This window comes from Eschrichtius robustus, chromosome 6, assembly GCF_028021215.1.
Source record: "Eschrichtius robustus isolate mEscRob2 chromosome 6, mEscRob2.pri, whole genome shotgun sequence".
Classification (NCBI taxonomy): domain Eukaryota; kingdom Metazoa; phylum Chordata; class Mammalia; order Artiodactyla; family Eschrichtiidae; genus Eschrichtius; species Eschrichtius robustus.
This window is the reverse complement of record NC_090829.1, coordinates 67,520,387-67,547,987: the sequence shown is the minus strand read 5'-3', so window position 1 is coordinate 67,547,987 and position 27,601 is coordinate 67,520,387. Positions and strand designations below refer to the sequence as shown.

The 27,601-nt window shown below is 39.4% G+C and overlaps 1 protein-coding gene across 11 annotated transcripts in view; it reads right to left on the bottom strand.

The window, feature by feature from the left end:
* Positions 1–2,201: 2,201 nt before the first annotated feature.
* The window catches only part of LPP (LIM domain containing preferred translocation partner in lipoma), a 684,273-nt gene continuing 658,873 nt past the window's right edge, over positions 2,202–27,601 (bottom strand). For all 11 annotated transcript variants that reach the window (XM_068546435.1, XM_068546441.1, XM_068546442.1 and 8 more), the window contains 3 exons: positions 12,945–13,123; positions 7,211–7,331; positions 2,202–5,625 (listed from right to left, as the gene is read on the bottom strand). In XM_068546435.1, the coding sequence (XP_068402536.1) occupies positions 5,497–5,625; positions 7,211–7,331; positions 12,945–13,123 (429 nt within the window). In that variant the 3' untranslated portion in view covers positions 2,202–5,496. The remainder of the gene's footprint in view (positions 5,626–7,210; positions 7,332–12,944; positions 13,124–27,601) is intronic.

Sequence of the window (27,601 nt, the reverse complement as noted above, 5' to 3'; positions counted from 1 at the left end):
ATTCTCGGCAAATTCATTTGTGTATTGAATTATGTATGTATTAGTTATGCTTTTACTTTCCTCATATGTGACCCTCCTAAAAATGAAAATCAAGGTCAACTTGTAGAAAACAGAAGTAAGGGCAGAAACCAAAAATAGAAATACAGTCCTAGAATTCTAAGCTTTTTCTAAACAAATTTATAAAAAGTGGACACAGAAGGCATGTTTTGATCGGTATTAGCCAGAGCTCAAAAGAATCTCTGACTCATTTTAAGACAATATGTTTTACTGAAAGACCCAGATTGTTCTTCTCAGGTTGCTTTTTATAAACAGACTACAGGTCTGTAATCTGCGCTTCAGGAAAAACTCTGTTGCTGACCTACTCCCTGCAAAATACTGTGATTCAAGTATTAGGGTTTAATATTATTGTCATGGGAAAAATGCTGATATGTTTAAAAATTCCAGAAGGATAATAGCTTTCCCCTGCCATAAGGAAAACTCTCAAGTTTCACTGATCTAAAATAACATGCCACCACTTAAAAATATGATTGTTTTGTTGGTCAAAATGCTTTGGATTAAAAAAAAAATCTCAACCTAGTCTTAGAAAGATCACTTTGCCTATAGCTGAGAAAAGTAGGCCAGTCATAAAGGAATTTGCCAAGAACTCTGTGATCTGAGTCCCTGATGAAAACTCATTAAAATAAAACTGAAAGACTCTATTATCTCACCTCACTTTATGAATAAACACAATCTGGAAAAATAGGTACTTTTAAAGAAAGAATTTATGGGTGACACATGTATTTTGCAGTACAATTCTTCCCTTAATATGATCATAATTCCATAAGGATTGTAATGCATTGATTTAACTTATTTATGAAAAGTCCAAGCACGATAACATTAATGAGTAGGAATGCGAAGGAATAAGAAGGGAAACAAGGGGCGGGGGAGAGAGAGAGAGGGGAAGAACTCTCACCACGCCACACAGCTTTAATCAGATCACTTTTTAAAGGTTGAAATAATAAGTGAACTAAACAACAGCTTCATGAGAAAAGTTATCCGTCAAGGAAATAACTTGACCTGAAATGTTCATGACTGCACCATAACAATGACTCAGAACCAAGATCCTCAACTTGTTCTGTACACTATTAAATTAAAAAAACAACAACAAACAAAAAAATTGTGGCCATTAAAAAAAAAGTGGACATGCTGAATAGGTGTTAAAGGCTCAAGTGGAAGTCTGTCTTCATTATCTAACTAAAATGAGAGTAAGACCACTAAGTAAGACCACCTAGTCACTAACAACACCCAAGACATCACCTTGTGGCATAAGAATGTTTACCTAATTTAGGAATCTGTGAGGTACTTCTAAGAGGTGGCGAGAACAGAAATACTGTTAGAATACATTAAGATGAAGAGTTCAGATTTCTCTGGATTTCGACTTTTTGATGAGTATATCTTGGAGATTTGGGGATGGTTATTTAAGTGACAGACTCTTCAGTGGAGCATTCATAGTAGTGTAAAGATTCTTTAAAAATAAGGCACAAATACATGTTGCTCTCTGATTGTCTCCCATGAAAGTGCACCAAAAGAGCGATCTCAGGAAATGAACTTGAGGCACATTTTGCAGAGGTATATCTTTTCCAGCCTCCTGGTTTCCTACAGATGGCTAAAGCACGGTATGGAACATGCTGTCATATTTCATTCATAACACACATGCACTGTAGCTCTAGGCAACAGATGGACAATCGCTTGTTTAAACTACAAATGTGAAATACTAAGGTAGAATAGCAATATTTCTAGAAATGTATATGGAAAAAAAGCCTTTCCAAGCCAAGAGGAATGGTGAGAGGCTGTGAGGTTACATCAGTGTTTCCCTGATCTCCCTGGCAGCTGCCATAACTTCCCCAACACCCTGCAAAACTTGATAATGGAGGGATCAAGGGGCAGCTGACACAGATTTGACAAGAGAAGCCCAAACCATATCAAATAGAAATAACACTGTTACTCCTGGCTGGTTCACATTAATAGGATTTTTACTAACTAGGAAAACTGTTGGAAGTTGTGTTTTCAGAGTCCTGTCTATATTCCATAAACCCTCTACTATAGCCCCATGGTAAAATGCTCTTTTTTTCCCCTGGGACCCAAATATAAAACACTTGAGAATTTTATATGCTTGAAACATCACAAACATCTCTGCAGAATCTTTCATAGTGAGAAAACAATTATAGTGTTGATATCTCCACTGTATTAATCAGCATACACTCAATGAAGTAATTTTGATCAGAGAAGTTGCTCTTACAGAAACAATTTGTTAATGAAAGAAAAAAGAACCCACATCTTTGAGCTGCAGAGATGTTCAGGATCTCAAAGTCTTGATGCACTTTGCTGGGACACATGACTTAGTTTTGAGTTTTAAAGGCCGATTTGTTTGCAGATGAGACTCCACACTCAGTCGCCATGAGCTGGAGATCCAGGCAATGGAGAAATCTAATTGTGAAATGGTCTGCAGAGCCCAAGACATAGTGGGTTTCTTTTTCCTTTTCTATGTCTCTCATGTTACATAAAATTACCAAATATTTGTGTTCTTGACAATTTTTTTTAAAGCCAGTATATTTTTAGTATATTTTTACAAACTTTCTCTTATAGACGCTATGATTCTCTTCTATTATTTATGTATTTAAATGATTAACAATCAAGACAATATATCAAAAGACAGTAGAATTATAATCCTTAAGGTACTAGATCCTTATGTCTCTGTTATAGGCAAAATTTCATGTAGCTAAAACAGTAAAAAGTGATTTGGCATTGCTGACACCAAATGATTAATAGAAGATAAGAAAGCAATATAAATCATATATTTAAGAAATCCTGAAATAAAATATTTTAGGATCCTTTCCTTATTATACCTTGTGAAAGAAAAAAAAAATCTAAATCTAAATAGTCTATATATGTAGGTGTGCACATTCATTATTTAAAAAGTATGATAAGTCTATATTAAAAGGACATTTACTTTAAAAATCTTTGGTAAAGATACTCTGAGGTTATGTGATAAAAATGCACTATAAAGATTGTAAGCAAGCAGTATTCTGGCAATGCCACAGTGAGGGGCCTGTGAAAGCATTTTTTTATAACTCTCTCTTTTTTTTTTTTGGCATGTAAACATTCAGTTACATAAGGACTTAAATGTAACAAACAAGTAGAATGTTATTGCATTTTTATAGTATAAATATTTCATAAATTCTCCCTCCTTTGGCAAAATTCATACTAATAGCACTGCACTTCAAGAGATAAAATCTCTCTCTCAATAAACTGGGCTCTTTGCTTTTGACCAAAAGACAATTTCCCCCCAAGTATTTCATAGAAAACAAGTTACTGAAACAATTCAAGCAGATTATATTATTATATTATCATTATCACCTCAATTGTCTAATAGTCAGTATTCTTTGAGATCATCTGCATGGTCTGGCCTTTCATTTGGAAGACAGAAATTCAGAGATACAGTTGCCATTGTATCCTAAAATTCACATGCTGCCCGAAGTGGACCCCTTGTATTTCACATTATGAGAAATGTGAGATCAAGGAAAAGGGCAGCAAGGTAAGGAAAGGACAGTGGTCAAAGGACCCTTTGAAAAGCTGTAACTGTGGTGGTTCTAAAACAAAACCGTTTGGTGACCAAAGCAAATGAGCCACAGATTAACTCAGAAGAGCTATAAGCTTAAGAATTTCTTACAGAAAAAAAAAAAATCAACCACCTTTATGATTGATTATTCCTACTAAAGTAAAATAAATTTAATTGGGACTCTTGAGGCCTGGGTTGCAATTCAAAACATGCACAAACAACTTTTCATTTCTGAGTGTTAAAATTAAAAATTAAAAACAAAAGTCAGACTAGAAAACTTTCTAATCAGGAAAAAAATATCTGTGGAATCAGGGAAGGGTATACAAGGGAATGTAACTATATTTGTTATATTTGATTTCTTAAACTGGGTGGCACAGAGAGTCATTATATTATTATTTATACTTTTGTGTATATTTAAAATACTTCATAATTTAAAAGTATATACTTGTGGAAAATTTGAAGAAAGCTTTAACTAATCTTAACCCAAAATACTTAATTAGTTTACAAAACGGTAACCTGCTACTAAGAGAAGTGTCCTTCCTTAAAAGAAACATGTTAAAACGTAATAAAGTAGATGCGGTTCTGGAGCTGGCAAGCAAGCATTTCCCTGCCCAATAAGAGTTTGAATAAAGATTCTAGGCAGAGACTCTGCATATTTTTAGCTCAAAAAGGCAATTTTTTTCAGTGATTGTCTTTGAAAGTGTGGTGTAAATGTCACATCGATGATATGAAAATGTCTTCTGCAGTATGTAATTTGAGTTGCAGAAGGATTATAAGAATAATGAAACTGTGGTTTCACAATCTTTTCAACCTTTCCTGTCTTTTTAAAGTAAACTACACAAAACTAACACAATTTTATGTGCCCTGATTTGCAACTGTCAGGCAAAAAGGACCTGGGCCTGGAAAAAAAAAATTCTAAACTGCTCTTTATAGCTATTTTCCTCTAGAGAAAAAGTCAATTTTGGTAGTTGTGTTTGGATATTAAAAAAAAAATGGCAATATTTCTGACATGAAAAGTGGAACAGTATTGGAAATGTTATATTCTAGAGAAAACCAAGTTTGTCCATATTATTATGTCCAGGTAGCATGGAAAAGGAAAGTCTTAAGATAACATTTTGGGGTAATAATGAGTTTTTCAAATATCACCCCAAAATGCTTTATCCAGCATACCCTATCCGTAATTTCTTTAGAAAAATATTGAAGTTTGGTTCTCTCTCACCAGTATCTGTTTTCAAATGAGTCCCAAACACTGGTCATTATAGATTTTGAATTAGGATGGTTGCAAATTCGATGTGGGCTTCTTTTAACCTATGTAATTTACAGCTTAAATTCTTTATAGCCTGACATATAATTGTGCATTTTTTTTTCCCCAAGGGACACGACTAGTTTAGAGCAACAGAAAGATGTATTTTTCAATACACAGAAAAAGAATGGCTATCTTTTATGCTCACTGGCAATGTGGAAGCGATAGGATGGAGCCTTCAAGCCTAAAAGCACCTGTGAGTTGGCAGACTCACCCAGGAAAAACTGTGTGACAGCAAATACCACACTAAAAAAAGCCATTCAACCAGATGAAAAGTGAGACAAACATAGGGATTAAAAGTTAAAGGAATGCAGAAGTGAATGGGATGGAGTATAATCCGTGCAAAAATGTGCAAGTCCTTGGGAACAAAGGCCCATCAAGGTCCTACATGATTAAATGTGAAATGTGTATTTGGTAAGAATTTTAAAAAATCTCACACTCTATGTGTTTCTAAAGAAAGGTTAGTAGTGGATGAAGTAGAGACCACCCCATAGCTTGATTGCCTTTCCTCTCTTTTCCTATTTCTCTTCTTATATTTTTCTTGTGTTTCATCCTTCTCAGAGCCACCAACTAACCGCTAAATAGGTGACTGGATTTAAAGGTCAGTGCTAGCCTTGGCGGTCAACACCCTGATGCGGGCAGAGTTGCAGGTCTTGCAGAGGATGTGTCCATCCAAAGGGTAGCAGCCTTGGTTATCTCCTTCAGACAGGAGACCACCACAATCCTGGAAGAAGGAAGACAGATGGAAAGGATATCAGTGAAAATGGAAACATATTCCTTTGCTTTCCATTCAAGGCTTCCATAGTGAGGCCAACTACTACCTTTCCTCTTCATACACCGCCAACCCCTTCAAATCCTTCTGCAGGATATAACATGGTATGTCTTGCATTAAGCTTAAGTAGAGACTGGGGACATCAATATGAACAGAGTGAAATGAGCCTCCTGAGATCACTTAATGGGAAATACAGGTCCAGGAAAAGAAGAACCTGAGGGTCTAGGCTCCCAGCTAGTAGTTTTGCTCCCCTCACCCAAACAACAAGAACAAGCACAAGAGAAAATAAAACAAGAAGAGATCCCGAATCATTAATTCATCTTTGCCATTTATCATTAATTTAAGGATCTCTCAAAAGTAATATACAGGTGCAGGGACAGAATCTCCTGGTAATTGCAGGGCAGAAGCTAAGTTGTAGAGTGACTCCTGCTAAGCAGAAAGGCCACCAACGGGCTCTACTTACTTATTCCAACTTTAGAAAGAAAATAAAACCTTAAGGTTTGGGGGCGGGGGCTGGAGGGAAATGACCTAATGTACTTTTTTTTTTTAAAATTAATTAATTAATTAATTAATTTTTATGGCTGTGTTGGGTCTTCGTTTCTGTGCGAGGGCTTTCTCTAGTTGCGGCAAGCGGGGGCCACTCTTCATCGCGGTGCGCGGGCCTCTCACTATCGCGGCCTCTCTTGTTGCGGAGCACAGGCTCCAGACGCGCAGGCTCAGTAGTTGTGGCTCACGGGCCCAGCTGCTCCGCGGCATGTGGGATCTTCCCAGACCAGGGCTCGAACCCGTGTCCCCTGCATTGGCAGGCAGATTCTCAACCACTGCACCACCAGGGAAGCCCCTGCTGTACTTTCTAAAGGATACAGCACGGAGGAGAGGACACTGCTGTTTCTCTTTAGTCATAAAACCTAGTGTAAAAGCTGCAAGTCTTTTATTCTCTTTGCTCATGTGAAGGCCAGGGAGAGGCATGTAGGGCCAAACAAAGCACACTGCATGAAACAGGTGGTCGTTACAGCTCAGGCGGTGAATGACATGACTGCAGTCCTGGAGAGCAGGGGCCACCCCGCCAACCCCGCCAGCCTGTGTCTTGGGAAAATCTCCTCGTGGGACTAGAAGAGCCAATCTCATGAGGATGTGGTAATAAAGAGGTTCACACTATCTCTCGCAGACAGCTAATGCTAACTGCTGCACTCGGAAGCGCTGCTAGAAAACAAGAAAAGTGCTTTCAAAGAGGGGCTCTGGGTAAGTCATAGGACGAGGACAAGAAAATGTTTTAAAATCATTCTCTGAATGTTTTTATACCTTTTCATACCCAGATTAGAGGAGAAAGACTTGCTGCCCTTTGCTGTATAAATGAAGACATGGCCCTTGGGCAAGAGGCTTCCCTTGTCACTTCCAGCCTGGATTACAGGCCTCTTGTAAAACACAAGTCCTATGAACACAGGCACTAGGGGCTCCCCCAGATTTAATCATTGCTATATTTATGAAAATCCGGCTCTAGTGGGCCCGGCAGGGTGAGGGGGCGCCGACCACAGACCTCACACCGGTAGCAGTGAACATGGAAATCGCGATCCAGAGCCACAATCCGGACGGTCTCTTCCTGGCCGGGGGCTGGCATGATAGGCTCCTTGCACACAGAACAGCGGGGGGCAAACTTCCTGAAAATGGAGAGATAGTTCTGGTTAGATACTGAGCATAGACAATGGCAAAAAGATGAGACTTGGAGGTGAAAAGAAAAGGTGTAAACCAAGAGCCAGGACACCTGGTCTGCCGTCTTGTGTGACCTTGAGCAAGTCACTTTCCTTGAGTCTGCTTCCTCAGCTTAAAATAAGGGACTTACACTTGGTGACTCTTGAGGTCCTTCTAGATGATAAATATCATGATATTTGGTGAGGTAGGGGCGTGAGTGTGTGAACTGCTTCCGCATGAAGAGCTACCGTGGCGTGGGATTCACCTGTGGATAGATCGCAAACACAAACCCTGGGCTTGGGCAGGTCAGCCAGAGAGGCAAGGAGGCCCCTACTTGTTTCTGACTTCTGCTTCTATACTTTTGTATGTGCTCCCCAGGCCCTACCCAAGTATCCTGAGGTTGGTAACCTTGCCTCATTCCCAATTATTAAGCCTCTTCTTTGAAATGTGTCTTGAATTCTAGGAATGAACACAAGAAACCTCAAATACGTATCTTTTCAAAGCAGCAGAGGTTAGTGAGTTTAAATACTCTTTATACCAAACTTCCTATGGCCAAATCTGCACTTCTTATATTTTGGTTGTGTTAAACTTTTGTTTAAAAAGAAAAAATTATAAAGCTGTCCAGTTCTCTATTCTTCAAAGGATTTTAGAACTTCCAAAGGGTATGTGTATATGAATACCCCACCCGACACACACACACACACACACACACATACATATATATATACATACACGCACATATACATATGTTTTTGAGGTTAACTCTTGGTGAGGAATTTAATATTTCCTAATCTCTTAATATTCCTTAATATGACCAATGGCCATAACATTTTTTTTTTTCTCATAACAGATTAATAGGCTGCAAATATAGGCTGTGCACCCATCTGTATCTTCTGGAAATTAGGTGTGGTATTTATGAAGGTGTGAAATGAGACGTGATTTGAAACGGAAAGGGATAAGACCTGAAAAGATTAAAAAAGAAAGACTGAGCAACTCAGTTTTTTCATCGTAATGGTTTTAAGATTAATGATGTTAAAATTTATCTATTTGTAGAGAGACTTAAAAAGAAATAATGATAGTAATCTAACTCTTTGCAGAGCACTTTATGGTTGTCAAAGCATCTTTACATACATTATACTCTATATGTACATATTAATTTTCCTGGCAGCACCCAAAAGGCATCTGTATGGCTGCAATCTAAATAAATATGAATTAAGCAGCAGATCAATTGATTGCTATGAAAGAAAAATTTAGAGGATCATGGTACAATTGCGGCAGTAATCAGAGTTGTTATAATTGGTATTTTATGCAAGAAGTTCATACTCAGTGGCAAAAAAAATTGCTTTGGACTACTTGATTATTTTTGAATCTGGGTCATCAGTAGTGAAATAAGCAGCCTTCTGGAATCAGCTGCAAAATTTCCTTCCCCAAACCCACTGGGACTGTAAACTCTGTGAGGTCAGAAGTGTGTCTTGCCTATCACTTTATCTGTGAGTCTTCCCCAATGTCCCCAAGTAGGATTACTAACTCCTTGAGGATAAAATATCTTTCACTGAAATTGCCTATTTTAGCAGTAATTATCTGCATATCTTTGGAGACCTCAAAACTGTGAGCTTCCAAAGGACAGGATTTGCTCTATTTCTGAGTTTCTAGAAATAACTAGCGTGACTGGTGCAGAAGGTAGAAAGTCAGGCAATATCTAATGGAATGAAGTATTTGCCACATTTTGCATAAAAAGATGTTGCTTAGGCCTTTATGTTCAATCTCAAGGTTCCTCTTTGGAAAGGCACAGACTGTATTCTTGCTGAGTAATGATTTCTTCTTACCAATTGGCCTCATTTCTATGATGGGAAAAGGCAAAGTGAAGAGACAGGCAGTGGTTTCCACCGTCCCCACTGTGTTCCTTGGCCGGCATTTTGAGGATTGTTAAAAATCCCAGGTGGTCTATTTCAAGGCTCAGCTCACTAAGCAGACAATAATAATAAAATTAATTTGATAAAAACACTTCTGATGGTTAAAATTGTGTGCTTATTATTGTGCCAAGCCTTGTTAAGCACTCTATACACTTGGCCTTATTTTTTACTGATAGCAAACATTATTAAGAAATACTTTTATCATTTCTGCTTTACAGCCATGGGAGCCAAAGCTCAGAGAGGGATGATCTTAATCACTGGGTCCTGGCACATTTCTGGCAATCCACAAATGGATGCTGACTAAACAAATAAATGGATGCATGTAACATCCCTGATAAGAAAACACAGATAGCGGAATAAAGACTCAACACAGTGAAAGGGTCAGTTAAATGAATCTGCTTTTCTGAGCTCACTGTCTTGGCACTGGGAATACAGAAATGAACTCAGACTCCAGCAATCACACTGGTGAGGGAGTTCTATATATTTCTGCATTTGTTCTATTAACATATATACATATCCTACCATATTGCAAAAATGATTTAAGGGGGTTACTGTAAAATAGCGTGTGTGCGCGCGTGTGTGTGTGTGTATTCTTTATTACTAATCAGGCTATGTAAAATGCTATCTATAGTGAATTTACAAAACTATGAAACATAGAGAAGGAGATATAAATTCAAACATGGGTTTAGGGAGCATTTGAGATCAGAGGAGGATTCTTAGAGTAGATGATAATTGAGTTGGGCCTTGAAAGATGGCCATTTAGGTGAAATGGGAAAGTAAATCTGTGTGTGTGTGTGTGTGTGTGTGTGTTTTGGGGGTGAGGGTGCGATACAGGCAGTCTGCCAGGGAACTAGTTTGAGCAGTCATCTGAAATGACATATGGGACAGAGTTTCTGCCTAATAGGATGGAGGATTTGGGCCAACCCTGACTGATGGCAGTTATGGAGGGGATGGCCCATAAGCAAGGCTTTAAAAATAGCATTTTAGAAGCTTGTTACTCAGAGTGCAGTCCAAGACCACCTGGGACCTTGTCAGAAAGACAGAATCTTAGGCACTCCCACCCCAGACCTCCTGAACTAAAATCTGCAATTTAACAAGATCGCTAGGTGACTTGTAAGCCCACTGAAGTTTGGGAAGCACCAGTTTAAAGGAAGGGTTTCTAAGCAGGAGAGATAAATTCCTTCTCCTGGGCCTCCTGCATCTCACCATAGCTTCTATTCGCAGGCTGTTCTCGTTTCAGCCAAGCGGATCTTTCTTGAAAGCAGAGAGCCTTTCTTCACTCTGGGCCCTTTGTTATTGCCTGAGTTGTTCCTTCTGCCAAGAATCTCCATTTCCCATTTAGTACACTCTGCTTCCAGAAGCCTACTCAGATCCCAGGGCTGAGTAATATCTTCTGGGTCTGACAGCTCAAGCCCTTGCCTGTGCCTCACATCGTCACCTTTACAGTCTTTTCTGCCTGGTATCACACAGAATCTGCACTTATTCTCTCCCCTCGTCCTGGCAAGCTCCTTGCAGACAGGCGCTTCTCTCTACGTATTTCTACCTATGCAATTTCTCTCCTTTAGCACTAAGCACAGTAATTGGCACATAGAGGGCTCTTCATAGATGTGGTAGAACAGAATTGAAATACATCTCCCAAAAGCTCACAAATGGGAGATCTGTTCAGAATGATCAAGAATCTGCAGAAGGCGGCTATATTCCCCTCTCTGCAGCCCACTCTTCTTAGCCATGCAATGTCCATGGCTAAGACATGGCTAACGGGTTGGACTTGTAGCTGCTTTTTATTCCAGTCCTTTCAAGACTCAGAAATGGAGTTCTGTAAAATGTATCTTTTATTCTTCTTTGGGAAATGGAGAAAAGATCAAAAAGCTTCTCCCCCTGCATACCTGCCAATCATGCAGACAACATTATTTTTAACAATTTGTATTTTAACTGGCCACTGAATTAGCGGTGATGGGGAGCATTGGGGGTTTCAGATTCTTTTTCCCTTCAGTTGCTCAAGTCTGCCTTCCTGGAGTGTTCAGACCCACACACATGTCACCAGTCACAAGTCTCTAATTATGCTCTCCACTCCTAGAAATGAAAGATAAATGGCATAGATATAAACTTACATTTGTCAGAATTGATTTCCTGTTTTAATTGAGGGGTGTAACATATCAGTCTTTTTCAGCAACAGAAACATGTGTGCTCTGATTATATCTATCAGTCTTTCTTGGATTAGGGTAAGTCTAAGAAAGGAGAGAAACAGTGACAGAAATACACTCCCCAATGGTATCTTTTCACTTCCCTTAAATAGATGCAGGATTTTTTTCTTTTTTTTTCATGTGTAATTAGAAGCTAAAAATATCAATAACGTGAAGTACAATTTATGCTGTGACTGCCCTTTCAAAGTGAGCCCTTTCTTGTCTAATTCAGGTCGAGAATTCCTGCCTCTGGGGTTTTTTTTTTGTTTTGTTTTTTTAAATTTATTCAGCCTCACATCTTTTGGTGAGGTTTTCACTTTCCCTGCTACTTGAAAAGTGGTCAGGAAATTCTTTTTTTAAAATATGAGTCTCAGGTCCCCAAACTGTTTGTGGCAAGTACCTCCCAGTTGTTGACAATCAACAGAGCGGTGAAAATTAACCCACAAGACTGCACATCTGGAGGCCATAGAACAGATACCCAAACTGGTGAGCCATATGAGCTTCATCTCTCTGAGAGCCTCAGACTGTTCTTAAAGCCACTGCGAAGCAAACATGAGCCAGAAACCTCCGTGTCTGCCATTTACAAACCACATCTATAGCTGTCATATGGTTCCTAGAAATATGCAACAAATGTGATCAACCAATTAACCAACCAACAAACTGGCCAAATAAGAATAAGCAAAATGCAAAGCTATACAATTTTCATGAAAACTCCAGCTATAATAAAGAGGGATCTACAAATTAGAGAAGTGAGGAAGTGGTGACATAATTTTCCAGGCCCATCAGTTAAGTGGTCTTGACCTTAAGATTCTACTTTTTAATCGTCATCGAAAGATTAGAAAATATCCTGAGGAAGAGAAGACCGGGGTGGGGGGTGGGTAGAGCTTAGTGGAGGGTGTGAATATGCTGATAATGGCATAAAATAGCCTCCAAATATGTGAGAGGCTGCATTAGCAAGAGGGGTTGAACTGTTCTCTGTGCCAGTCCCTCCCATAACCGCCTATGTGCAGAGTGGCCAAGACGTAGAGGTCAGCTCTAGAGAGAACCCTAGGCTGTCTCAGATGGGAAGCTTTAAGACAGGGTCTGGTCTAATGACCAAACTGAGAAGCTCAGAGAAATTGGGCAATTTGTCCATTGTCACATATCTTGTTCATGTTTAGGCCAGGGAGAGCTACCCCAGGATCCTGCCTCTTTCCAGTACACATGTTCTGCGGCTAAGTCAACTTCCTCATAATTAGAGCTACACAAAGATGTGATGGATAAGCCCCAGGGAAGTCTTGAAGCAGAGGCCAGGCTGGAGGACCACATGGAGTACCTAATATCAATTCCTGCATTGGAGGAGGGGATAAATAACCTCTTTTTAACGTCCCACCAAATCCGGAGATCCTATAGCTCGGAGAGAGAAGAGTGTGAAGCCCAGATACAGGCAGTAAGAATAGACCCCAAGAGGACAATTAGGCTGCAGGAGGGAGAGTAGGTTGCCTACTTGTGGAAGTCTTCGATGCAATGGATGAGGCCGCCAGCGTCCACGGTGAACGGGATCCCATCCAGGCTGCGGTGGCACATCACGCAGGTAAAGCAGTGAGGATGATAGGCCTTCCCAGTGGCTCGGAGAATCCGCTCCATGATGGGCTTGGAGCACACGCTGCACTGCTCCAGGGTATTCTGAGGAGGAAAAGAAAAATGCCAACGTTAGGCTAAGACGTGAAGAGCTCCATTTATGTAGTAACTTACAGCATGACAAGCACTGTTACAGAACACATGGGCTCATGTGCTTATCACAGTATTTGGAGGAAGGCAGAGTGTATATCTTTATTACAGAGAGAATGAAACACAGATGGATCAAGTGGCTTTTCTAAGGTCATGCAGGTTCTGGGTGGCAAATGTAGGATTTAGGACTCATGTTGTCTGACTTCTACTCGTGTTCCTTTCCAATACAACAGGGGTAATAGCAAACTTTTCTGTAAAGGCCCATGTAGTAAATACTTCTAGCTTTGTTAGAGCAACTCAATTTTGCTGTAGTGGCAAGAAGGCAGCCATAGACAGTGTGTAAGTAAATGGGCATGACTGTATTTCAATAAAACTTTATTTACAAAAGCAGGCTGGATTTGGCCATGGCGATAGTTTTGACCCCTGAACTACACAATCCGGGATCTCCACTGGAAGAATACTTCTCTATTACTTCTAAAACTTGATTAGTCATCAAAATCCTAGTGGGGTCACCAAGGACCTTAACATTTTAGAGTGGTCTTTCTGACGACCCACACTCGCAGAGAGCATGCTGGTTGCAGAACCCAATCAGAGCTCAGCGTAATCAATGAGGCTTTTGATCATTTAAAGCCTTGATTCAAACAACACCATCTCCACGCTTAGTGTTGTGAACTCTTGATGGAAACGTTGAACCTAGCGGGGTTCCAGTTTTGAGAAATGAATTAAGAAAGTCAATTTATTTGACTTTAAAAATATGCTCAGCTTTAAAAATAAATCCCCCCCCCCCCTTGAAAAGGGATACCATTTATTGAGTCAGGACTCAGAAAGATTGATACAATTAGCTGTTAACTTTCCATCCTTGCCTAGAATACCATGCTCTCTTACCAACAGCCATGTTTCACATGTAATGTGCTATATTTCAACTGAGAAGTCTGGACTGACTCAATGAGTTTACGATTTAGAATAAACCTGGGATGGGGATCTGATTAGAAACATGTGGAACTCGAAGGGATGTGGAAATCAAGGAGTAATTTCCCTCTTACCACTAGAACCTTTAAATGGGCATGAGGCAAGGCGTGCCTGTAGGTAGATAACTAGTGTGCTGATGACAACTACAGCAACAGTTCCTGACTGGCTTCTTGTTTCCATCTCTCTTCCTGTAACACTTGCCCATCCTCACAGTGACTTCCAGTTTCCTTTCTAAAACACAGATGTGACCAAGCAGCTTTCTTGCTAGAAAAACTTATATGGCTCCACAATGTGAAAACAGCTCGTTCCTTACCTGACATGCAAACTCCCTTTTTAGGCTCAGATTCCCCTGATGTCTCAGACTGCTCACTTTTGTTCAAACCTACGAGAAACTTCCATATTTCTGTGCATTGGCTAATGCCTAGAAGGAATCACAATTTGCTATTTTGACCTTTCAAGGTACAGGTCAGAAGGCATCTCCCCAGTAAAGCCTTCCTCAATGCCTTCAGTTGGAATAAATTGCTTCTTTCTCTCCCCTTCCTGAGCACTTAATTCATGTTGCTTAAAGCACTTACAGTGTTCACTGTATTGAAGTTATTTGCACATGTGTCTATTTCCTCTACTATACTGCAATTCTTTAAGGGCAGGGACTACGTCTTAAGAATGTATTTCTCTGTTCCATGCTTCACCTGGTATACTACCTGGAATAAAAAGAAACTCAGGATGAATATGTGCAAAAAGAATGAAGGAAGGAATATTGTTTACATCCCACTTTGGCATCACAGTGCTGGCCCGATTCCCCTAACTCTGGAATCCAGAGGACAGTAAATCCATCACCGTCCTCTCCTCCAAGTTGCGGTTGCTGGAGGTTCTGAAATTGCTTAGTATGCCTCTGGTCACAGTCTAAACTCATGGAAACTATTAACCTATTTTCCCCCCATTTTGAAGTGGTGAAATTAAAATAGCAGAAGAACATAAGATGAGAGTCTGGAGATGACGATGGTCTCGACAATGAAGGCCCTAGTTCTTTTCTACCCTGGTGATCTGAGCTAATGTGGCTGGAAACTGTCTTCCCAGGGTTTGTGTTTTGCTCTTCTGTGGGTTTTCACTTTTTTTTTTTTTTTTAAAGCCAACCCTGTAATGGAGTTGAACAAACGAGAAAATGCTTGACCAGAAAATATTTTTGTTTGCATTGAGGCTTGGCTGCAAGATTCAAGCCCATTTACTCAAAACCAGCAGCAGCATATAAGGTAGAGTCAGTTTCTGAGGAAAGACTTTATGGTCCATGTTTAAAGAACAGGTAATCTGAACATTTCTGCTACAAAGGAAGAACAGTGTAAAATATACCTAAAGTGAGACTATTGTAAAATGCCCCTAAATCAGAAAATATAGGCTCCAAGAATGCATCTGACTAGAAGCTTGGACTAGCAAATGGTTGAGGAGGACATGTGAATCTTCCTGAGCCAGTTCTCTTTACTGTATTCTTCTCCTTTCAGTCTTCAACTGGCCCTCTAGGACCCTTAGACATATCTGCTCCTAAAGAAAGGATAAAGACTCTTAAAATGCCTGGGAGGAGGGCTTTGGAGTTCCTCTAGTCCAGACCTCTGATTTCCCAGGTGAGAAAACAGACCTGGAAGACTGATACAGCTGGGACCTGAGTCATGGAGATGATTAGGGGCAGAGGATGGGTTGGTACCCCAGTTTCCTGCCTCCCAATAATTCAGATAGGTATCTAATGAATTCATTATGTAGCCATAGAGAGACAAAGTTGCTAGATGAAGAATATGAATTGTCCCTCTGGATTTGTCAACATCTACTGTATGACCTTAGGTAAATGATTTCTTCTCTCTAGACCTTGGTTTTCTCACCTGTAAAACAATGATTAATTCCAACTCTGCAATTTTGTTACTCCGTGATATATCAGTATTAACAGAAACAGGTAAAGGTCAATGTTTCCATTACTAGAGATATACTAAAAACAACTGGACAACCCTTCATCTGAGGCTTGAAACGAGGGTTCATGTGTTAGAAATCTGGACTATCTAAACTTTACCTTACCACTTGGAATTCCAGAAATTGCTAGTAGTAGAATTTTAAGCATGACAGAGAAAGATCTTTGTGTCTTTTTATAGAAGGTTATTTTAAAGCCAGACTAAAAGATACACTCTTTATATAAACATGAGGCTTTTCTAAAGTAGGTTAAAATGAAACGGTTAATAAATAAAATAGTATTTAAGAAAATAGAAAAAGAAATAAGTCTTCAAGCAAACAAGTGGAAGAAGGGTGTCTCTAAGTATATCTACTCAAATTACATCTTGTATGTGAAGTAGGGGTGCCAAGTTTGACAGACGGGAATTAGGAAGGAAGAGGACACTCCAGCATAAGAACCTTCAAAATCAGTAGAGTGCTTCTCGGCCTGGCTCTGGACCCATCTCTACTGGGACCCCACCCGTGGAGCCCACCTTCCAGCTGCCACACTGAGCTCTCTGCCACATCTTTAATAAGCTGTGTTCTTTTACAAACCCAGACTACCTCACTTCCTTCTTTGTCTAGAGAAGACCTACTCATTCTTCAAAGTTAAGCTCAAACACTACCTCTTCGGCAAAACCTTTCGTAATTCTTCCTTTGTTATACTCCAAGCAAAATAAGTCACTTCTTCCACTCCCATAGGATTGTATGATGCTTCTATGACACCAAATATAATAATGTCCTTGATTTAAAGGTTTATGTCAACCTCCGTGACCAAACAGTGGCACCCTGCTCTCCCCGTATGGAGCTATAGTCATAGGTTGAGTTTGCTAGGAATCAGATTCTGAAACAGAGCTTTGCACTAAAGAAGTTATTGAAGAGTGGCTTTGAGCTCATGCCTGTGGGTGAGAACAGGAAGCATCTGGATAGAGGGAGGAATTGAACTATGGTTCAGTTATAACAAAGGCTTCTGATGGTTTCACGGAGAACCCTGGAGTTCGGATGGCTCTGCAGAATTGTCTTTCCTTGAAGCTAGGGGGAAGGGCTTTTATACCCCTACATCTGCCAGCCAACGGATACGGGCTGCTTGCAAGGAAGAAGAGAGGGACTCAGCTGTGAACCGTCAGCAGCCAACAATCCCAGCCAGTGGGGGAGTGAGAGCCTCAGTCCTAAAGGGGGTCTGGGCAGTGCAATACAGCAGTCACAACAGTAAGCATCCTTGCCCAGGACCTCCATGGTCCATGACACACATTAGGCAACAAGTAACCAGGTGTGAAACACCTTCTAGATTAAGCTGAAAGAATAGTCTAGATTTTACGCTTTTTAAAAATCCTAGGCCCTGTTTGAGGATTTTTAAGGATTTTTTGAAAATGTTTTAAGCAGTTACTTCAATGAGAGTGTGGTTAACAAGAGAAGATGTTAAGAGTAGCAGAAAAACCAAGAAATTATTTAACTGCTAAAAGGCACAGCTTATCAACTTTCCTGAAATGATGGCAATACAACTGTGATTAAAAACAAAAAGTTAAGTGAAAGTAAAAATAAAATCACCAACAAACCTTGTACACAAAACTCCCAAATGCAACTGTTTTTAAATTAAGAGATACAATCTGGTTGTATCTTTTCTGTCCTTGGATATTGTATAAATAAATTCTCTAACTCACAGTCAGAAGAGCTGGAAGAATCATCTGAATCTAAATGAAGCATACAGGTAACATAAGCATTGACTACTAGTTATATGATGGAGAAAATAATATTTCTAAAATTTATATATTACTTAGGTGTATGTGTGTTCGCTGTTGAAGATTTTAAATCAAGAGACATAAATATTTGAAGATTTGGAAGACCATAAAGTATTGCCATTTAGAAATGTTAAAATTTTCATTTCATAAAATTAAAATGTGGTCTTATATTCAGTCTTTATTGTTTTTTTTTTTTAGGTACCAAAGCAATACTGGAACAGAAAAGACTCTTGGAAAGATTAAGGGTGACAGCTCATGTTCTACATACAGTTTTGGTCTTGTTGAGCTAAGAATAAAAAGAAAAAAAAAAAAGGAGAGTTAGAAAATATGAGACTTTTAAAAGTCTTTAGAGATTATTCTGGTCCAGAAGTTTTCAACTTCCCGCACTTGCCTCCCTCTCCCATAATCCTTTGTTCAGGGAAACAATTTATCAAAGAAGCACATCCAAAAGAGTCCAAAATCACTTCTGGATGAAGAACAGGAAAGGATGGAGCCTGTGGGGAATCCACATAGTACAGTTTAAAACCCATCCAGCTGGTCCAACTACCAGATTCAAGAAACTAAGGTGCAGAGAGGGAAAACTACTAGTGGAAGATTTGGAATTAAGAGTATAGGTCTAATTCTCCATCCAGTGGATAACCCCACTGCTATTATCACAGTATACCTATTCCATATTTCAGTAGCCATACTTCACCTTACAAATATAAGGCTGACGACCTGCAAGCTACATGCATATCAATAAAGAGAGGAAACACGTTGAGATCTTAAGATAGTTCGTCTACTGTCAATTTCATTGGCTCCCACGGGGTAGGACAGAAAATTCATTGTTGGATCCCTAGCATCTACAACAGTATCCTTGCATAAAATTGATGCTGCACAAATATTGGTTTCATCATGAATAAACTCTGGATACTTGCCATAAAATAAAATTATTCTATTTAATCATGCAAAACAAGTCTCTTGTGCAAAGCTTCTCAACTGGCAGGCTAAGACACAGTGTGCCTCAAATGGGCCCCAGGTGTACCATATTTGGGAGGGTCAGAAGGGGCCAGAGATTCCATAGTCCCTGAGCAGTCACCTTGGGCCAAGAGAAGCCTCATCTACTCACGCCAGTGTGCTGAATGAATGCCATCACTTTCCACATGAATCGTGATGTGAAAGAAGTTGGGAAGCACAGCCTAAGTGTAGGTGTTCCCAACAGAATAGCAACGCGGTACAGTAAGAAGAGAACAGGGCTATGACTCAGCAAGCTCCACTGAAATGCCATTGACATTATTTAAACTCAAATAATTGTATTACCTACTTTAATTCTGGAATACAAACGTATTCTTGATTCTGGTAATCAAGGCTTCCCAGGTAATGACAGTACTTCTGGGTTTCCTTCGCAAATGAAGACATCATTTTATCTTGGTAGTTTTCCTAATAAGCCTGCAGTACAAAACTGCCCAACATCTCTGCCTCCCAGTGAGGCACGCATTACTTATTGAAAGTTTTTGTGCACTTTCCAAATGTCCTTTGCCTATATCTATATCTTAAATCTAAATCTATACTGTATTTATATCTAATACGCGTTTCAAAACAGACTGAAAATAACAATGGTAAGCCTAGTGATATCCCATCCCTATGACTGTGATTTTCCAACTAGAATCAAAATTCCTACTCTGTAGGTGAGAATTCTGATTTTTCAAAACAGGAAAAATTTTGAGTCAATTTATCAAATGGCATCAATACCTCAAGATGTATTTTCTTTTGATGTCATTACCGCCACACACAAAATGACAGCTATGAAACACGCAACTGAAAATTCAGTAAAAGAACTTCAACATTCTTATTTTTCTCACTTCTGTTACTCCTTTTGAGCACAACTCTTTGCATCCAACGCCTGTGTTACCTCAGCTTTCTCATAAATACCCTTTAAAAAAACTTTTCACATGATTTTCTGATGAGCAGAGCTGCCTCCCCACATAATTCAACATTGCAGAAAGCCTCAAGAGTGGGACAAAACATTTAACATCCTGGCAGGTACGGCTGAAGAGAGAACAGACGGACACCATGCCTGCCCGCAGAGGTTCCCACCATGGTAGGAGAGGTAGACACTTCTGTAAATAACTGACTAGAGGCGAAGGGCACAACAAATTGCTGTTATAGAGGAATGAGTAATGTGTGATGGGAACACAGAGAAGAGGGTAATTACTTATGAATGGTGAGGGAGCAGGCAATGTGGTGGTGATGTACGATTCTGGGAATCTATTCTAAGTGGGATTTGAGTTGGCTCTTGAAAAAAAACCCCACATTATGACAGTTTTTGGAATTAATGTTGTGTTATAACAAAAGTCTTCATTATATAAGTCCCAGATATGCCTACACTGAGACAAAATTCATTTCACAGGAAGAATATCGTAAAAAAATCAGTGTATTGGGCAGCATTGGTAAAAGGGAACTCAACATTGCTAGAGATGCGTGTCTTTGTGTTAAACTAACTCAAACAAAACATGTGTGACTATTAACATAGAATTTAGGGAAAACAATTCTTATAAGATTTTCTGTTTATATTTGAACTAAATAAACTGGATTTAAAATTAAGAAATGTGTCTTAAAACCACAAGGGAAAAAACCCACAGAAAGGACACAAACATCAAGACAATTAGATCATTTTATTCAATTTTGCCATGAGCCACAAATCACATTCTTCACAAAGTAAATAATGCCCTCCTGTTTATTCCGAAGCACTTAGGTTGGGCTTACAATCTGAGCTTTAGTGAATTAAAAAAAGAATCTCCATTAAAGGACATTTAGTTTGTCTATACCTTCAGGCCCAGAGAGGTGCTATTTTACCTTAAAATGTGTAGCCCTTGTGGAATGCTAGTTCGTTCAAAACAAAAACAGTTATCTTGAACGTCTCCTAACCCTTGAGAAAAATGATGGGGGAGCTGGGACTTGATGAGCGTGTCAGACCTTTATGCCAGGAGCAAAATTAAAAGATCACAGCACTCCACTGAGATTATTGTGAGAGGGGAAAAAAAGAGTAGAATTCCTTTCCTTCCAAGCTAAGTCAGATCATAGACTTCCCTTTACAACATCATTAAGGTACAGTCTGTTGCGACTTGTTAACTCAGGAACCAGAGAAGAGTCTGTGATATGAGGTAAGAGAATTACTGGTAGATTTAAGAGACCTGGGTTTGAAATCTAGGCAACTTTCTTGACCTCTTCGATCTTTTGTTTCCTCATCTAGTATAGAAGAATGAAAATATTTACACGGCAGTGTTGTAAGGACTAAATGAGATCACATATATGAAAACAAGTACACAGTGCCTGGCTGTATAATAAATGTTAGTTTTGTGTGATTCTTACAAATTCTAGGAGAGTAGAACATATATTGAATTAACTTGACATTCCTTGATCATTTAATTAAATTATTATATGTAAGCACTACATTTCCAACTTTTTGTTTCACCATCAATTCTCTTATATTTTACATCTCTACTTAAAGAGATGGATTATTGAAGGAATTCTGTGCATGATACTCTGGGACAACTGGATTACATAAAAACATAAAATGGGCTTCTGGATTCCTAAGAGGTTTCCCCCCTACTTCCATGAGAATTTTGTGGAAAAGCTGTTCTTCCTTTTATGTAAAATTATTATACTTCAAACCCTTAAATACCTTAGTTCTTCATAAAAGTAATTTTCATCATGTTATACTCGCAAAACAAAAACTGACACTTTGCTCTGGTAGAGTTTTTAAAGTTTAGTAACTGTACCCAACCAGGACCTCATTTGATCTCCACAACAGTCAGTAGAATGGTAGAATTCTTATCCCTGTTATATGCCATGTGCCTATAAATGTGGTTGGATTTGAAACCCTATGTCTTTTAAGTCCAAAGACAAAGTTGTTCATTCTTCTACTTCACACTGTTCTCCAATTAACAGATTTTTCCTATCTCTTGCTATCTGGTTCCCTTTAATGGCAATTACATTGAATGGAGATATTAACCTTCAGCAAACTGCTGTGCTATAGCCTTTCACAAATACACAGTTTGCTTGAACTTGAAAAAAATTATTGAAATCATCTTGCCCAGCTCTCTCGCCTTATATACTAGGACACTGCATTCAGGGAAGTTGATTGCCTAATGTTGTAAACTAGTGAAAGAGCTGAGCAGTATATAGAAACCAAGGTTTCTAACCAATTACCTTGGCTTCTATGTAGTGCTCTTTCCAAACCCCATACTAGATCCTTTTTGGAGTACCAAAACTTCTCTTTGGTGTTCCGGCCCTTGTTAACGATAAGAATATGACAACTCTTGTTGATTAGTTATTGACAATTATTTACATGACCAATGGAAAATCATTAGGTGGAGTATATTACATTACTTGGGTTTTTGTCACTGTCAAAACAAGGCTGTCTCACACTGATAAGTATAGAGGTTCTCCGGCCAGTAACTCAGAGGAGCTAATCCTAAACTCAGCATCATGGCATGATGTATTAGGTCCAGCTTTTATAATGCCTGCTATTTGCAACTTGTAAACAGAGGTTATTAATAGACACTCAGACCAGTTTCACTGAGGCAGACACTTTGCAGAGTAGCTAGAATATCACGGCATCTTGAACAAAATTCCATAATCTGAGTGTCAATTTTCTCATCTACAGAATGAGATATAATTATCCTGTCCTGTCTACCTCCCAGAATTGTGATAATTAAATGAGATGAGAAATTTAAGATTCACTCTTGAAGAATGTAAAGAGATGTAAAAATATTGTCATAAAGTTCTTTTCTCTGGGTAAAATTACTGTTCCACGTGAGAACAGAACCTAATTATTAGTTCTTCAGTTTCTGACTAATCAACTGAGAGGTTACTTTGCAGTACTCTTATTACTGGAGAGAAGAAAATATGATCTGTACAAACAGACATCCACAATCCTATGTATATTGAGTTTGAGAAAATACAGTGTGTTTTTTTCCTTTCATTTTTGTTTTGTTTTCAACAGACATTTTTCTTATTATATTTTTACATACCTGGAACACCTGATAAGTGATGGACCAGTTACATACCAGGCATTTAGGATGTACACAGAGAAGTCTCATGGAACATGTAGTTTACTGCAGATACACTTGGCAGGGTCCCTAACTGAACCCCTGATACCTGTGCCTGTGAGGTACCATCTTAATCACCCTCAATCATGTTCTCTTCAATTTAGAGTAGACAGGAGGTCCTGATGGGGAAAATGACTTATCTTTGGGTCCCAATACTAAGCCCAGCACTATTTGAAACTGGAATTGTTGAAATAGATGTTTATGGAAATCCCGCATGGTACAGTGACAAAGAGAAATGACCCTGAGCCAAGGGCTGTGCTCTAGTCTTGCAAAGCCCAGCCACTGGCAGGGAGGCATGTGCAAAGCATTTGCTTCTCTGGGCCTAAACTCCTTCACCTCTAAAATAAGAGACCTAAGTTAATAGACCTCTTGGTCCCTCGAAACTCCATGATTGCTTTGAGGCTGAACAAAACTTTTAATAGGGCAGGGCTCATTGTCTTGTCCACTGCTTCACCCCTAGTTCACTGAAAAATGACTGGCACATAGAAGGAACAGAATAAATATTTTATTAAGTCAGTAAATGAATGATTGGGAATGAATACTCCCAAGAGTCATCCAACAGCACTTATTCCCATAGACAGACCTGAAATTCCATCACCATCCTCAGATGGCCTTCCATCACCACCCTATGTAAGCAGTCCCCTCTCCTGAGCCAGACTCTAGCTCATGACCCTGTTACTTTCTTCACAGTCCTTAATTACTATCTGATATCACCTCCTGGATTTAGCTGCTGACATACTTAGTGCTTATCTCCCCACCAGCCTGAGACACGACTGCATTCACAGCCTGTGGAGCAGTACTTAACATATAACAGGCACTTAATTAAGTATTTATTGAATGAAAAAAGTAAATGACATTTAACTACCTAAGGTCTCTTCCAATTCTTGGGTTTTTTGGTTCTACCTCAGCAATAGTATATTTCTCAAAAAATCAGTGCTACAAACTTCGCTAAGAATATAAATTATCTGAAGTTAATTACACAACATAGTAGGTAGGACAACACTCTTTATACTTATTGTATCTGTCTACCATGGGTAACTGACCCATCCAGGGGCAAAATCTAAAACTGGGGTTTCAGTGATGTTTTCAGCCCCATGTATACATAGCAATGGCTGCCTGCCTGTGCATTTCAGATCAGAATTAAATCTATTGTGAATCATCCATTAGAATCAAGAACTGCAAGCAGAGACTAGAAATGTTCCCAATACCATTCTGCTCACGTGTCGGTTCCCTTCAGAACTGCCTGAAACTCAGCTCTGCCAAGATGTTTATCTTCTACCTGGCTTTATGAATTGCAATTACTTCCTAAATTATAACAAGCCATAAGTGGTCTGAGCCAAACAACTAGGGTCACAGAAGGTCTCTCCTTGTACTTCTGGGGATGACAGAAAAGCTTGTTTGAACCAAACTTGATCCTCTTTCAAAAGAAAGAAAACGTTTAAGCCTTTAACTCCTGGGAGTGGCAAAGAGAACAGCCAGAGGGCCATGAGCTAACTTCGATTCTCTAGAGATCAGTCTAACAGATTTGGCAATGATTTGGCTTCTGGTGAAAACAAGCCCTTCTAATTATACTTCTGCCAGTGGAAGACAAAAGACAGCACCATCACTTAGAAAGACCGTGATGACATGGCAACATCATGGCTGCGACTGTGCAGTTACCTTCTGAGCAGAGCACTGCCAATGTATATGTCAAACACTGGGCTCTGGCACCTATTCATAAGAACGTGACCTCCTGAAGAGTACAAAGTGAAGCCGGTGAAGTGATTTCCTTTCCTTCAACTGTATCTTGGCTGTAATATTTTCTGACACGAGAAATAAAATAATTCCATGTTTCGGTTCCTCTCTCTACCCTCACCGTGCCGGAAGTGGTTTACATTAAGTAGGTAAGAAAGGCAGAAACAACTAATATAGGGTTTTCCATTCTGTAACTGCTGAAAAACAAAGGGGACAGAAAATACAGATGTTTTCTCTTTGCTGCTACAAAAGGGTGGTGGACTAACTCTTTCAGTGTCTCTGGAATGCAAATTTTCTTTCACAGTTTAGCAGTCTTTTTTGGATTTCAGCACAGTGAACTAACACTTTCCTGGATTCCAAGACCTCCAGAGAACCAGATGGATGAGAGGAATTGGGAAAAAAAGAACCCACGCTACTTGAAAAAGGTATGAATTTCTCACTCTGCATCTAGCCAAAAGCTCTGAAAATTAGAAGAGTGAAATCACTTTGGGTTTGTTCAAATGCATGCCATCCTAGAGTTGTTTGTGGTGGGGTAAAAAAAAAAAAAAATCTAAAATGATTTGATGGTTTAGAGTTTGCGTTCAGTTTAAACTAGGAAGCAAACTTTAACAGAGATGATATGTTTACTATCAAAGGCAGGAAAGAATGTGGATGGAGATTACACAAGAGCATCATCCAATATGCCTGTGCTCTAAAGCCAGTCACTGCTCCCCAGTGCCGAACTTTTTCACTTGACACCCAAGGCCCTTCAGGATATTGTCTTCCCTTCCCTTTCCAGGCACCTACCCCACCATTCCCCCAATACGGTCTTTAACCTGTCAATCCAAACTTTTTAACACTTCACACGCCTTGTTCTTGCATGATTTTACATCCACTGTTGCCTCTGCCTTGAACATTTCTTAACAAGTTAGATGGCTCAGATTTTATGACCCAGGGCATGTGAATGCAACCTTCCTTACTAATCGTTTCCCTACTCTTCTGTTCTTTCACGGCACTGTTCATACCTTCATGATAGCACAGACCCTGTGTAGAGTGTCATCTGTCTATATGCTATGACACAGTGTACTTTCCAAAGATGTGACATCAACACATATCTCATCCCATATACTCCTCTTCTAGTGTGATGGATCCTGACTGTCCATCAGGGAGAGATGGATGCCCGGGAGGACATTTGTAACTGCCTGGCCAATGGAATGCGGTAGAAGTGATGCTGTATGACTCCCGGTGCTACTCATAAAATGAGAGATGGTCTTCTTCTGAGACACATACCTTTGAAGCCCTGAGTTGTCATGTTAGAAGCTGAGCTACCCTGAAGCTGCCACGCTGAAGAGACTACACGCAGATAGAGGGAGATGCCTGAAGAACCCCAGTTGTTCTAGAACAGGTACTCAAGTATTCCCAGGCTGGGCACCAGACGTACAGGTGAAGAAGTCTTTGGGAGAACTCAGATCCAGGAATCTCATGAGGGACCCCCAAGCCAGAATTGCTCATTTGGGGTGCTATCAAATGCCTGACCCACCAAACGTGAGAGATAATAAATGTTGATTGTTCTCTTCAGCTACTAAGTTTTGGAATGGTTAGGCATGTAGCCATAGTAACGGAAACATAAGCACAGTTTCCATATTTGATTATGAGCTCTTCCAATATAACAATTAAAAATGTATGTTTCTAGCATGAAAGAGGGTGAATGAAATATGGAAGAGATTGTTTATTGAAGAAATACTTGAATGAATAAATATTAACTTTTGGACATGGCCACATAAATTAATATCCTGTAACTTGATGAGGCCAGTTAGGTTTATTCAGCTAGGGCATTCTGAGTAACAATAATGCCCAAACCATATACATGCAAAATAGACCTTCCTCTTCCATACGGGGGGATAATGTGTTTTTCATATTTGGCAAGCTATTGTTTATTCCCAGTAATAGCCTGAGAATAAACTGGTACAGAACTATATGTATAGAGATCTTTTTCTCCAAAAGCTTCCAGTACTATTCTTAACATCTCTACAGGTGAAAAGACAACAACTTTCTCTTAGCGTTGGCATCAATTAATAAAGACAAATTACCTATTTAATTGTACTGTCAAAAAAATTAAGGGGCTACAACTTCACATACAACCTGGAGTAACATCAAAGTGAGAAGGACCTTAGGGACCATCTGCCCCAGTCAATCTGTCTGATCCATAAATCCCCTCTGTAACATCCTCAGTCAGTCAATCAACACTTGTCCAGTCCCTGGGACTGCTTGTGTCATGTCCAGTCACAGCAGACTGTCTCAGAAGGTGTCCATTCTACCAGTAGGTCTAATTGTTAGAATATTCTTTACTATATCAATTTAAATACCTGCCACCTCATTAGCCCTACTTCCGCCCTCTCAGGACAAGTCTGTTGCTTTTTCTATATAACAGCCCTAAAGAATATTAAAAAAAATTGCCCCTCCCCTTAGCCTTCTCTTTATTGGGATAAACACCTGGATTCCTTCAACAATTACTTATGGGACATGACTTCTGTCATCTTATCCTCTTGACCATCCTCTTCTGCACCAGTTCCCTTCAATGTGTGGGCCCCAGGAATAAACACATCACTCTAGGAACTACTGTTTCCCCTCTTCTACATGCTTCTCCTTATATGAGTGCTGCCGAAGGTGCATTTACTTTGCTGTGGTCTTATTTATTATTATTGATCTTGGGGTCAGATTGTCTCCCTTACAAGTCTTTTTTTTCTTTTTTTTGCCATGAACGTCTGTCAAATTAAATAATCCTCATATGTACTTGGAGAGTTAATTTTTAAAGCTAAGAATAAGATTTGGCTTTTGTCTCTCTTACATTTTACCTTGCTGGATCTGGGTTACTGTTCCAGATAACAAAAAATTTTAGTAATGTTAATGATCATATTTTACATATTTTCCTCCCATCCTTTACCTCAAAC